This window comes from Cyprinus carpio, chromosome A19 (genome assembly GCF_018340385.1).
Source record: "Cyprinus carpio isolate SPL01 chromosome A19, ASM1834038v1, whole genome shotgun sequence".
Lineage (NCBI taxonomy): Eukaryota > Metazoa > Chordata > Actinopteri > Cypriniformes > Cyprinidae > Cyprinus > Cyprinus carpio.
Window position 1 is genome coordinate 19613823 of NC_056590.1, and position 13093 is coordinate 19626915.

The 13093-nt window shown below is 39.1% G+C and overlaps 1 protein-coding gene across 1 annotated transcript in view; it reads right to left on the reverse strand.

Annotated features, from left to right (window-relative positions):
- LOC109048530 (microtubule-actin cross-linking factor 1-like) overlaps window positions 1-13093 on the reverse strand; it is a 160741-nt gene that overhangs the window by 69924 nt on the left and 77724 nt on the right. Inside the window, 24 exon segments of the mRNA XM_042776931.1 lie at window positions 29-112; window positions 197-356; window positions 444-637; window positions 2110-2248; window positions 2364-2542; window positions 2649-2815; window positions 2885-3068; window positions 3160-3286; window positions 4105-4259; window positions 5845-5997; window positions 7315-7440; window positions 7530-7625; window positions 7732-7836; window positions 8313-8474; window positions 8856-8933; window positions 9286-9706; window positions 9885-10039; window positions 10415-10508; window positions 10614-10741; window positions 11007-11102; window positions 11615-11734; window positions 11857-11963; window positions 12090-12202; window positions 12298-12464. Of these exon segments, the coding sequence (XP_042632865.1) occupies window positions 29-112; window positions 197-356; window positions 444-637; window positions 2110-2248; window positions 2364-2542; window positions 2649-2815; window positions 2885-3068; window positions 3160-3286; window positions 4105-4259; window positions 5845-5997; window positions 7315-7440; window positions 7530-7625; window positions 7732-7836; window positions 8313-8474; window positions 8856-8933; window positions 9286-9706; window positions 9885-10039; window positions 10415-10508; window positions 10614-10741; window positions 11007-11102; window positions 11615-11734; window positions 11857-11963; window positions 12090-12202; window positions 12298-12464 (3510 nt within the window).

The following is a 13093-nucleotide window of genomic DNA, read 5'->3' on the forward strand; positions in this document are numbered from 1 at the left end:
TCTGTGGTCACTTTGACAGAGTGCTTACTTTAACAGCAGCACAGTACTGTTTAGAGTACGTCTGGCATTCATCCAGTTTGACCTGGTTCTGTTCTATCTCAGCCACCAAGGCCTGCAGAAGAACAGATACTGAATCAAACACTGATCTGTTTTACAACACTTGGAAGTGTTCATCAATATTAGTGTCGCCTCTCACCGTCTGCTGTGCGAGCTGTTCTGACAAAGCCCTGCTGTCCGTCTGCTCAGGTTGCGTGTTCTCCTGTTTTTTGGTGGTCTCCTCTATCCAGTGGATAAGAGAGGTGTGGCCTTCTCTGTACTGCTGCAGCACTGAACCCAGCATCTCCAGATCTGCTTGCCTGTAGGACATAATGCTTTGTGTTATAATCTGGAATATTACAGAAATATTGGTACGCATTGTCTCTCTTGACTTCGAAACAACTCACCGGGTCTCCATTTGCCTGCTCACTCCACTCCATCTCTCTGTAAGCTGTTGTGCTTTCTCCTGATAGCGGTCTTGTTCAGGGCTGCGGTCAGGGTGCAGTTGGTTGAGGTGGTTCCTGACCTCTCTAGCCTGCTGGACCTCTAAACTCAGACTCTTGAATATGTGATCCTGCTCCTCCAGCTCTGAATGCCATTTCTGCATCAGCGTGACAGGGTTTTGAAATGCAAACAAAAAGTCAACAGAAAGTTGCCTTTCCACTGTCTCTAACAAACAACAGATCAGAAGATACTAATTTCCAGAGCTATCTGGAGTTCCGATCATACGCATCTGCAGAATTTTCAGATCTTATTTGAGCTTCGGATACACTGAAATTAAACTACACCCAACAACCACCAACCAGATGTGATGTATTCTAATTAAAACTATGAGTGTGAAGTTAGAATTGTGTTTTCAGTAATCTTAAATCACAATTTCTGTAAAATGGTGGGATTTTTTTGGTTTGTATGTAAAAAAATTTTTTAGTTTTTAAATTTATTTTTTTTTTTTTGTGTGTATATTTTTATATTTTTTTTTGGGGGGGCAGATGTGTATGGGGTGAATATTTATTTATAAGAGCTAAACAAAACACAGCACGAGAAGTGCACATTAAACTCTCTCTCTCAGTTGCCTTATCATCAACATCCAGTGAATTAAACAGAACACTTATTACAACTAACAGTAAACAAATAATAAAAAATAAACAAATATATACAGATCTCATGCCTTTTCGGGGGGACTTTATAAATGAGACCACAGACGATGCTTTTCATACTTTTCTGGACCTGGACTGTGTAACTTACTTGGCAGTCTATGGGACAGTCCAAAGCCTCCCGATTTTCTTCCAAAATATGTTAAATTGTGTTCCGAAGACGAACAAAGCTTTTATTGGTTTGGAACGACATGGGGGTAAGTGATTAATGACAAAATTTTCATTTTGGGGTGGAGTATCCCTTTAATCATAATAAAGTCTATTACAATAAAAGAAATAATATCTATTTAATTTATACAGTGAAGTGTTATTTTACATTTGTTTACTTTATTTTTGTATCTGAAAACTGTTAAACCTACCTGAAAAGCACTGTTTATTTAATATGTATCTATGTTTTATTGTATTTATGTAGGCCTGCCTGTTCATTAGAAATTATTTGATGATGCAGCAATAAAACTGCTAGTATAATTTAATGCATGTGTTTTTGAACTTTGCTGATTTAAAACATGATTAAAATACTATCTATGTTGATGCCAAAATTTCAAATAAGAGAGGAAATGACAAATATCGGTATCGGAATCGGCCAATAAGTGTTTGTTAAAATCAGTATCGGCCCCAAAAAATTATATCGGTGCATCCCTAGTTTTATTATTCACTTATTTAAGCATGGTGAATAAGCAGAAGGTAATTGCTTTTGCACAACCAATCTGAAAGTTCTGTGGAACTGCCACTAGGGGGCGAAATGCAATTTTAGTGAATGTCGAAGATAGTGAGAATGCAGTTTAACAAAAAGTCTGAGTCATGCATCTATTTCTTTTGAGGTAGCAAAATGTTTTTAATATTGTCTTATGAGGATAATGTCAAATTCACAAATATTAGTCAACTACTAGCAATGAATGTGAATGTCTGCGTGTCTCACCTTTAACTGCTCTCCCAAGGCCTGGATTGCAGCAGTATCAGCAGGCACAATATCCTCTTCACTCAGTCGACTCTCATACTTTCTCACCTGACTTTCTGCAGCCTGCAGGCTTCTCGTCAACACATCAACCGTCTTCAATCTGGCAGATGCAGGGAAACAGACACTCAAATTATGGTTGTCCCTATGGCTAAACAAGGCTTGACGACTAATTAGAGTACATGCATACATGAATGGAAATGACTTTGTATACTAACTTTTGCAGATAAACAGAGGAGAGGGAGTTGAGTTTCTCTATGTGCTCTACAGCCAGGTTGAGCTCAGAGCGTAGGACAGGAACACTAGAAGAGGAAGGCTTCTCCTCAAAGAAGCTCACGCAGCGACGAGACACCTCACCCAAATCTGACTGAAGTCCTTTCAGATCCTGCTGCAGTTTCTGTAAAACCATTAAAGGAATCTTCAGATTGCATTTATTTTTTTAAGACTCCAATTACTGGGGTTATTGACCAGTAGAGGGCATAGTTGTGCTGATCACTCCTCACCTCTTGCTCTGCTATGTGAACTGCATTGTCTGTGATGTCTCCTGATATTGTGCTGGGGTGTGGAGTCTGTATGCCACGCATCAGTCTGCTCTCTGCATCCTCCAGATGGGACTTGATGCTCCGCAGCTCTGAGAGGTAAGCACGAGAGGCCAACTCATCCCTCTCCACTGAAAAAAAATAAATAAAAATTTAGTACCATGTCATATGGTTTCATAGCAAGTAATCAATACACTTACCTGTCTCCAAAGAGACCTGCAGTGTTTGGCAACGTTCACGGCAGTTCTCAGTTTCTCTCTCTAGCTCACGGCATTCAGTTGGCGTGAAAAGGGAGCTCTCGTGACTGTCTGTAAGGAAGTCGGACAAGTGGGCGTCAAGGTTGTCTAAAGCCTGTTGCCTCTCTGCTGGAGCCTGCAAGCGCATCTAGAGAGACAGACAAATGATTATAACAAACCTCTGAAAGAGTTCCAATAAGAGAGTATATGGGAAATTGGTGGAACTTTGTGGTACTAACTGTGTCCAGACTCCAGGAGGAAATATTTCGTATGTCTTTCTGCAGGTAGTGCCAGGAGACCACGCTCTTCATGTTGACATGCAGCTGGTGCCATAGAGACATGACGTTCTGGTACATCTGCTCCATTCTACACAAAGAGAAAATAAAATCTCAGAGTTTATATAGCTGTTTATGTAACAAAAAAGACAATACAACATAATACAAATACAATACAAAATGTATGGTTTTTTTGGTGTTGGTATTATAGTGCACAATTCATTATTCTCTAAAAAATAAATAAATCAATTTTGCCCTAAACAACGTCAGTGGTGTTTGCCACAGTGTTATTTTAATATTAATGGCATACTATTGTTGTATTTATTAATATTCTGAATAAGCTTTTTTATTTTACCTTTATTTTTATATTTTCAGTTTATTTTTAAAGTTCTTTTAAAGTACATTTTTTAAAATCATTTTGTGTTTTTGTCATTTTTAATTTTTTTTTTTTTTTTATTTTTATTTTTTTTTTTTTATCTGTTTTATTTTTTTTGTATGTTTTTTTGTGTTTTTAGTGTGACTTATTTCAACATTTTTAATTGTAAGATTTTTATCTAATATTTATATTTTATTTTTAGCTTTATTTCAATTAATGAAAACATTTTTAATAGTTTTAGTTTAGTTTAACAGTACTTGTCTGCCCATTCAGAACTTGCCACTAAAATGCTTGGGTGGATGCTAGCATTGCTAGGTCATTCTGGGTGGCTACTTACTGAAGCTAACGGGAAACATTTTTGTGTGTGTGTGTAATTAATTTCCGTAGCACAAACCTATGCATAGTGTGTTATTTCTATGCCATACATTGTTTCACTGAAAAATATGCCACATTACAGAAGACACATTCCTGAATGTGTGTGAGATCCTGATTAACATGTTTATAAGGAACCTGTAGGGATCTGTGTGCTGTACCTGCTGGCAGTGTCGATGGCTTCCTGATTAGGGGGAGGAATGGTGAAACACACAGATGGCACCATGGCCTCATTTCCTGTGGGACTGATGACCTTCCACTTAGTCCTCTGAGAGTTATCCTCCAATACACACTCCTCTCCTTTGCTGATCGTGATCTGAGAAAGAGAGAAAGATGAAGACAGAAAAAGAAAAGAAAGGGACAGAAAAAGGGATGGAAAAAACACAACGGGTAAGGGAGAGAGGATTTGAAAAATTTAGCAAAAAAGCAGAACTGATGGTCAATGTTGATTAAAAAGTAAAGGGATTCAAAATATTAACCAAAGGATGAGGAATAAAATGTTAATGCTAATGGTCTTCATATGAACTGAATTACATGAAATATGAATTTTGTGGAATAATGCCTAACATATCTTTACAACTGACCTGGCAAAAAAATAATAAATAAATAAATAAATGTCCAAAGCACTCCTCTTGTTCAATTTAATGTGAAATTGCATTTGCCTTTTTAGCCTAACTTTGCCCAGGCTAATATAAAAGCCATAGGCTTTAATAACCCTCAGGGCAGCATAAAATGAAAAGCAAGTAAATAAAACATGTGAGAGCACTTTCTAGTGTCCCACCTCAACTCTCACCATATCCCTTGCACACAGAGAACATTATGCTTCACAATATGTTGTGTATTGGTAGGTAATAATAACTAACAGAGGGTTACCACCTGCTTGTGACTGATAAATATAATGTAATTAAAATGGCATAGCAAGTCAACATGCAACATGCTCCCACCATGGAAAATAGATGATTTATTGGGCTGGGAGAAAAACACCTAACTCTTAATATATATATGCACTATTTCACATCAACAATGTACAGGACGCCTGAGATAAAGCAGAGGTCTCTTGTGTGCAGGGCCAGGCCAGAGAGCAAAGGTCAGAGGAGCAGAACGGTCGGCAATAGTACCTGAGAGTTGGCCTTGCCCTGCCCCGCAGACACACATAAAGAGGAAGGGAGAAGGAGGGGAACAGAGAGAGAAAGAGGGGGTTAAATGGAGGAAAAAAGGAAAAGGAGGAAAATTGGGGGAGGGCAGAGGAAAGGGGGTGGGACGGGGATAGGGAGGGAGAAAAAGATTACTTTTGGGCATTTAGCAGACCTCGCCTGACCGAGACAATATGATCAGGAAAAGAAACAGGGCCATAGCTGGGAGAGTGAATGAGTGTTTGAGTATTCTGCATACAGATAAATGACAGCATCTCATTTCATCATTAACATAGAGCATGTGATGTGTGAATGAAGAGCATCATATATTCAAACTGGAAGATTAGATATGTAGCAGCAGGTCTGTTCATCACTCATAATGTGCCACACCTCCACTTTCTCAGTATTCTTTGCTAACAGCTAAATTGGCAAACATAGGACAGATCTTTTGGTCAATGGCACCTGTACCCCTTTTATACTTGCCTTGAGAGCTCCAGGGTGGTCTATGACTAAGTACGTGAAGATGGTCTCTGGCTAGTGCCCTTAGTGGAGCAGATGATGAAAGCTAAAATACCTTTTTTTCAGGTGGGGTAGGAGTGGGCTACAAATGTATAACTCAGAAAAACTGAATTAGGATCATGTTCATTTTCCAAATGTGATCTTAGCTCAGTTCTTAAGAGCATTAAGAGATCAATGCAGGATTGAGATGTGGAAAGGTAAAGCAAAGCAAATAGGTTGTGATGGTGAGATATCTGGAGCATGTTATACCTCTATTTGTCGGTAGTCACAGATGGCACGGATGGGAGTGGTGGTGCCCAGGTTACTATCTGCACTGCGTGGACGGAGCTGGACTACAGTTTTGGCTCGGCCTACAAGGCTGGCCACTGTGCTGCGGTATTCAATCAATTGTTCTTTCTCCTCCTGAAAAATAAAATATATAAGCAACTCATTCAAGCAGTTAACAATAATAAAAAGTACAGAGTAATTTGATGTTAGTGGTATAATTAATTTATTCTGTGACCAAAAGTGTCTGAACAAATATTGTTCAATAAACTTAATTCAATAAACATTTAAACTCATTAAATTGACTATTTCAAATATTTTTTTTCATTCAGTTTCTGCAAGGTCCCCATAATTGGAATTTCGTCCATTACTTGTTTTTCCATGCTGCAGGTCAAATGAACTGAATGTATACGGGTTATTATTTACTTAGCTTTCATTTTACTAAAATGAATGAGTATGTGGTTTGACACTTCCACGAAACGCTCATGAGGTTTTCATTAGTTCTGACTTTGGGAAGCAGAGGCCGACAGGAAGAGCTAATAACATTACGTTCGCTGCAAAAAATTAAGTGATGATAAATTTGACTGCATATCAGCATGGGGTTGGAGTTCATCAAACCACAGAGGATTTTCAGAGCAACAACGAGGATGAAATTATGACAAATATGCCACAACCTTATTTGAGGCATATCAATTGCTACTTATTAAATCAACTGTGTTGTTTTTTTCTGTCAAATGCATAAATGAAATCACCCCCAGTGAGAGCTAAAAAAAATAGTTTATATCTAACATAAATATTTTAATTAAATAAACTTATGCCTAATTATAAACACAAATTTAAAAAACAAAGGCTTTTGATGATGCTTTTTAAAGTTAACTATGAGCTAATGCAACAATTCTAGAACTATTCTTTTCTTAATGTTACATTTTGTTTTTAAAGAAAAAACAACAACATATCTATCAATAAAAACAGACATTTTAACTGGAAGTAGTAGTAATAATAGTATTAAATACAGTACATTTTTTAAAATTTAAAATGCAGCTATGTGATTAATAGTCAGTGTTGGTGGATCACTAGGAACCTCCTAATGGCCAGGGATATTTTAAAAATAAATAAAAAATCAAATTAAGAAGATAATCCATCCCAGATTCTATCTAATTTTTAATGCATTCATGTCCTTATTGAACTCTCCAGACTGGGTCTCTCTTCCATATGTCCAAAGAGGATATGCCCATCGCTCTGCCTACTCTAGTGCAATTCCTTTCTCATAGTGCCATCTGTCATATATGAGGACACTCACCTCCTGTGCACTCATTGTGCTCAAATATTCATATTCCTCAAATGAGTACAATCTCCTATGGTCAGCACTATTTCAGCAAATTTATTCAATAAATACAAATAAAATATGTAAAATACATTTAAATCTAAGTTTTTTAAGAAAGAGGGAAGACCCACCATGGAGTCCTGCAGCATGTCTTCCAATCTGCCTAGTCTGCTGTTTTTATCACAGGTGTACTGTCTCTTAATGGTGTCTTGTAACTGACGTAGATAGCTTTCACAGTCCCGTGCATCACTCATAAACTATAAAACAAAAACATGTCATTAAAACCCCAAGTTAAAAATGTAATTCTGAATGACATTCTGTTGAAAATAGACTCTTGACTCAGTACCTGGAAGTAGGCAGTGTTGTCCTTGAGATGCTGCTCCACACATATGCAGAGCTCTTTGATCCACTGCCACTGCGTCTGCAGGGCAGCACTGTAAGCCTGTGATCAGAGGGTCAACAGGTCACGACTGAGTTCCAAATCTGATATCAAACTATGTTTACTGAGGTCAGTGAGTGAAGATTGTTCATACTGGTCAACAGCTCACCTCCACTGTTTGTTTGGCTGGGTGGTTCTCTTGACACAGCTGGTCAGCTGTCTCCTGGAGAGAGTGCATCACTTCCTGTTTTTCCTCCAGCTCTGACCTCATGTCCTATGAGAGAGTAAATCCAAAACAATGCAATGAACAACTACAACTACATTAAAGTCAGCACAAAAGGAAAAATCACCTAATCTAATTTGTAAATACATTTTATTGCTCTTATTGTGAAAGATTCATCCACAACATTCCAAAATCCAATCAACAACAACCAATGCATAGAACCAAGTATTTGCTCTACATTTTTTTTTTTTTTTGATAATCCGTTACACTTGTTCAAAAGGGAAGAAAAGTTTTGTTGCTATTTCTGTTTCATCTCAACCTCAAAGAATCATAAGCATACTTTTGAAACTGAGGGCAAACGATTCATTATTTGAATCTACTTACAGCCCTTAATTATTATTATAATAGAAATGTCTATAGAAAAGATATACGAAAAGGCAAAAGCCATGAACTAAATCATTAAGGGAACATATAGTGGCCGGAGGTAGTATGATGACTACTGCATCTCTCTATAGATTTAGTCTTACAGAATATTGCTCTCTTTTGGCAGCCATGTTGGTATTGCTGTCGCTCCAGTCGAAGGCCAGCTCCTCCTCCTCCCTCTCATTAAGCCAGATCAGCTCCTCAGTGCAGTGGGACACAAAAGCTCGAAGGCTCTCCAGGCAACGCAGTCGCCATGACGAATGTTCCTGCGACAACACAAAACAACATTCATAACATTGGCCATATCACGCGGCCGACCGCTCAGTCTGATGCTTTTCCCGTGGTAAGCAAGGACCCTTGGCGAATTGGCTTCACAGATCTTTTGAACAGCTGTATGTTTTCATGGAGAATTGATTTGGTTAAATTAAGGAGACGTGTGTGGGTGTGGATATATTGTCAAGAGCAGGTGTTTTACAGCAGTCTTATGCATGTCACACTCAAGCATTCAGTATTCTGCTTTTGTAAGGACACATGCTGTCACACCCTGATGAGATTAGAGAACAGTAATAACCATAATACAGTGTTTAATGAACTCAAATACACTCACATATGCCTGCTTATCATAACGCTAAAGCAGAAAAACTCACCAGCAGTTTGCAATATTGGTTCTCCAGCTTGGATAGAGTCTCAGAGTAACTGCTACTTAAATTAGGCGAGACCCTTGACTGGGGGAGGGAGAACATGAGGAAATAAATTACTGCTTGTGAAAAAGTGTGCAGTGTTTATTACATTAGCTCTTGCAGTCTCTTCACACCAGTTCAGAATTGCCAGTTTGGATGTACAGCAGCAAGTTTTAAAATGAAACAATGCATCTCCATAGACTCCTTCACACAAAATCTTTAAGCTATCATGGCCTAGAACCACCCACTTAAATTTGAAGAGACAGTCTAACGCAAGGTGCATTCAAATTTTGTGTGGAATCTGCACAAGAAACTTAATGAACAGAATGGTACATGCTACCTCAATTTCAATTTTTGTAAGAGATCCTTTGATACCAAGGCCTCATAGTTCATGTACCTCATAGTTTCGAGCCTCTTTGAGGCTATTCAGAAGATCTTCCACTGCCGTGTGAATGATGTGGTGGTCTTGCAGGTGCTGATCTACAGAGGGTAGATCAGAACCCCACTCAGCTCGCTCCAGCAGTTCCTGCGTCTCATCCACCCACCCCAGCAGCTCGTAGATGAAGCGCAGACTGCCTTCATCCTCAGAGGAAGACATGGCTACCAGGTCTGCACGAGACATCGGCCGTCTGAGCAGGGATGCCGCAGCTCCCACTGCTCCCAGAAGCGTTTGTGCTCCAAGTGTAGCCAGACGGCCTGAAGAACCCTTCTGACCCGCGTGCTCTCCCAGCAGACCCCCTGTAGAGAAATGACCCTTCCTGTACACACTGGCACACTGCAGGCGCAAAGAGACCAGCTCCTCCTGCAGACATGACACCCTACAAAAGAGAAATGACCTCAGGCTCATAAATGGAAACATAAATCCTGAAAAACATATATTGTGGTTTCTGCAAAAAATATCAAGCAGCCTAACTGATTTCAACTTAATTAATAATATATTTCATAAGCACCGAATCAGAAACATCTCAAATTAATTTTCCTTTCTCTCCTTCTTACCTGAAAACCAGCTGCTCCACCTGGTAGTACTTCTCATCTCTGAGGACCTGCAGGTCAAGGTGAAGCTGTCTGACTAAAGCCTCACAGTCCTGCAGATACATCCCCAATTCATTCTCACACCGTACGGGCTGCCCACTCTCTAGATGAGACATGTCCAGGAAAGACAGAAGAAGATTATGAAGCACAGAACATTTCTGAATGATGAATATCCAAGCAAGAAACTAAGAGAACCTGTCATATGTTCCAAATCCAAGTGAGCTGTTTACATGGTTTTTCTTATACATTCTTTATGGATTATTCTGAGGCAGCACTGCCTGTATCCTTCATGGTAATATTAATCTGTTTTTATTTTATTCAATATTAGTGTGCTATCTAGCTTAGCAGTTAACATCGAAATCTGTTTGAGTTTCCGAAGTTATTCATATTGTCTATGTAATTGCCTTTGTAGACAAAAAACAGCAAGGCAACTCGCTAGGTTTTGGAACAGAGCTTATAAGACAATTCCCACAGAGAGATATTCCCGTACTTACAGCCTGTAAAGTGTTCTTCGCCAATGTGAGTTTCTCCTCACAATCTAGAGCCATGTTCTGGATTTTATTGGCTTTCTGTAGGAGTAGCTCCAACCTAAGGACAAAGTTACATACAAATGACACATCATCAAAAAATGCTTTCAACACAGCTACAATTTGAAATGCGGCAATCGTCTCTTCTAGACGTGGACTCACTAACCTCTCCACAGCCGGCCTCAGTGCTTTCTCTCTCTCCAACATCTCCAGGATCAGTTTTCCCCATTCCTCCTCCAGATCATTAGGGTGTAGCCCTTGAGGCAGCTTAATGCGCCCGAACTCTATCCACGCCTAAACAACATCCACAAACATCAATCATTTTAACATGAAAACAAGCTTTCCTAGCGTTTTTTGAGTTTGTGCATGTGAGGTTCCCTTTATACTGTCAGTCTTCCCCCTCTCCCACATGGCAGCGGTGTGCTCTACATTAACCTGAATCTGTTAATGTGCAGCTCCACTGTGCCTCTTAACAGTGTCGCCTGCATTTAGCTGCAGAATCAAGGTCAGACTCAATCTCTCTCTGTCATTCTCTTTTATCTTCGTAACAGTCTCTCACCTCCAGAAGCTTGTAAAGGTGCTCAATGTGGCTCTTCTCTCTCTCCTTTGCAGGGATCTCTGTTTCTTTGAAATGGACATATTCATTGTAAAGTGCCTAGGGAAGACAAGACTTTTGGTAAACAGCCAAGTAAGGACACATCAAACTGTGATTAGCAATTTAAAGCATTAGAGGTTTGTTCCAGTCACAAAGACTGTTTGAGTGAATATGCTGCCTTGTAAGACACCACTTTTTGGTCATTATTCCAGTCTTCAGAGTGACATGATCTTTCAGAAATCATTCTAATATGCTGATCTAAAACATTTCTTATTATTAGCAATGTTGAAAACATTTGTACTTAATACTATTTTCAATTTTGAAAAATTTGTATTTCATATTTTTGCAGAAACCATGCTACATATATTTTCAGAATTCTTTGAGGAATACAAAGAACAGCATTTACTTGAAATAGAAATCTTTTGTTACATCATAAATGGCATCTTTGATCGGATTAATGTTTCCTTGCCAAATAAAAGTATTAATTTCTTGCTGACCCAAACTGAAAGCCATCCCTTCTTCATGAAATCCAGCCATGTTCTCTCAGCTTCTTCTTCCCTGGCGTTTCTTACCTTGAGTTCCACAGGATTGTGGGGGAAGCTCCTGTTGGTCATAAGGGCTGTATGTTGTCTGGTCCACTGCAGCAGAGAAGAGAAGCCAGATTGGTACTCTGTCCATCGCTGGTCAACCTCCTGAGCAACAGAAACCACATGAGAGAAAACGAGGAAAAAAATGAAAGACAAATTACATTAAGTACACTAAAGAAAGCAAGGTACGGCTTGAAGAGAGTGAGTGCACTGTGAAGTGAACATACATTAGCTGCAATGCCTTCTCCACCCTCCGGGATCTTGGGGAAAGCATCGTAGATAGAGGAGACATACGTGATAACAGATTTCTCGTCTGGTAACGGCACATCAACATCTAATATAGAGAGAGGATTAAAAAAAAAAAAAGAATGATGATCTAAGACAAATAGAGTTCAGCACATAATAATTCCTGTATGCAGAATGGATGAAAATTAAGAAACCGATAAGACACCAATGTTACCTTCAGCATCTAGAAGTCGTGTTACCCCTAACGACTCTGCAATCTCAAAGGCCTGTTCCAGGTTCTCACGGTTACTCTGTTGCGCAACCACTTCCATGTCAATCAGGTCTGGCCTAAAAATCACAATGTCATGAGATCTTGATTGTTGATGTGCATCTATCCTTTTAAAATGAGCACTCATTATGCTTAAATGTGTTTGTGTGTGAACCTGTATCTGTGCAGAAGAGCATTGAACAAGCGTCCATCGCTCCAGCTGGAGGAGAAATTGGTACAACGGAGACCACGATAGCCCTCTGTGGCCTGTTGACTCCATAGCAGCAGCTTCTCTTTCGCAGTAAGGTCACCTGACTCACCGCTCACATAGATCTCAGAAATCTGGTAAATAAAAAGATCTTATATTGTACCTGAAGTTCATCAAATGTTTTTTTATGTAAAGGGAAACTGACCTCATACTTCCACTAAAAAGTTCAAGTTTAAGCTTCTTTGCATTTTGTATATTTTTATTTTTAGGTGTTGTATTTGTATTTAAAGTGAGAGTGAGCTAGGGCTTGGACATTAAACTTATATTTTTCTTTTTCATTCACTTCCTCTTCCTCTTGACAAAGGGAGTCAGTATCCGCAGTATCTGTCTGTGCCAGGCTCTAATCTGTATTCCTTCGTCATTCCTCTCATATGCTGCTCTTCACATCCCTGCCTGTTTCTTTTCTTGCCTTGCTAGCAAAGAACACTTTAAATCCTGGCATGAATGCAGACAGTTCTGAGAGTATAGACAGACATAAGAGTAAATCAATCTTCACAAAGTCAATGCAGGCCAAGATTAGCTTGAGCAAATTTGGTGACATACAGAAACAGAGCAGTAACTGTCCTACCCTGAGCCTCTTACTCTAAAGATGATTAGAAGGTGAGGTCAGACAGATTTCTAACTATACTTCAATCAACCAGGCTCTGAGCCATAAAAATGCACCCAAACATTGCCTTTTCTTTTGGTATCACCATCAAACATG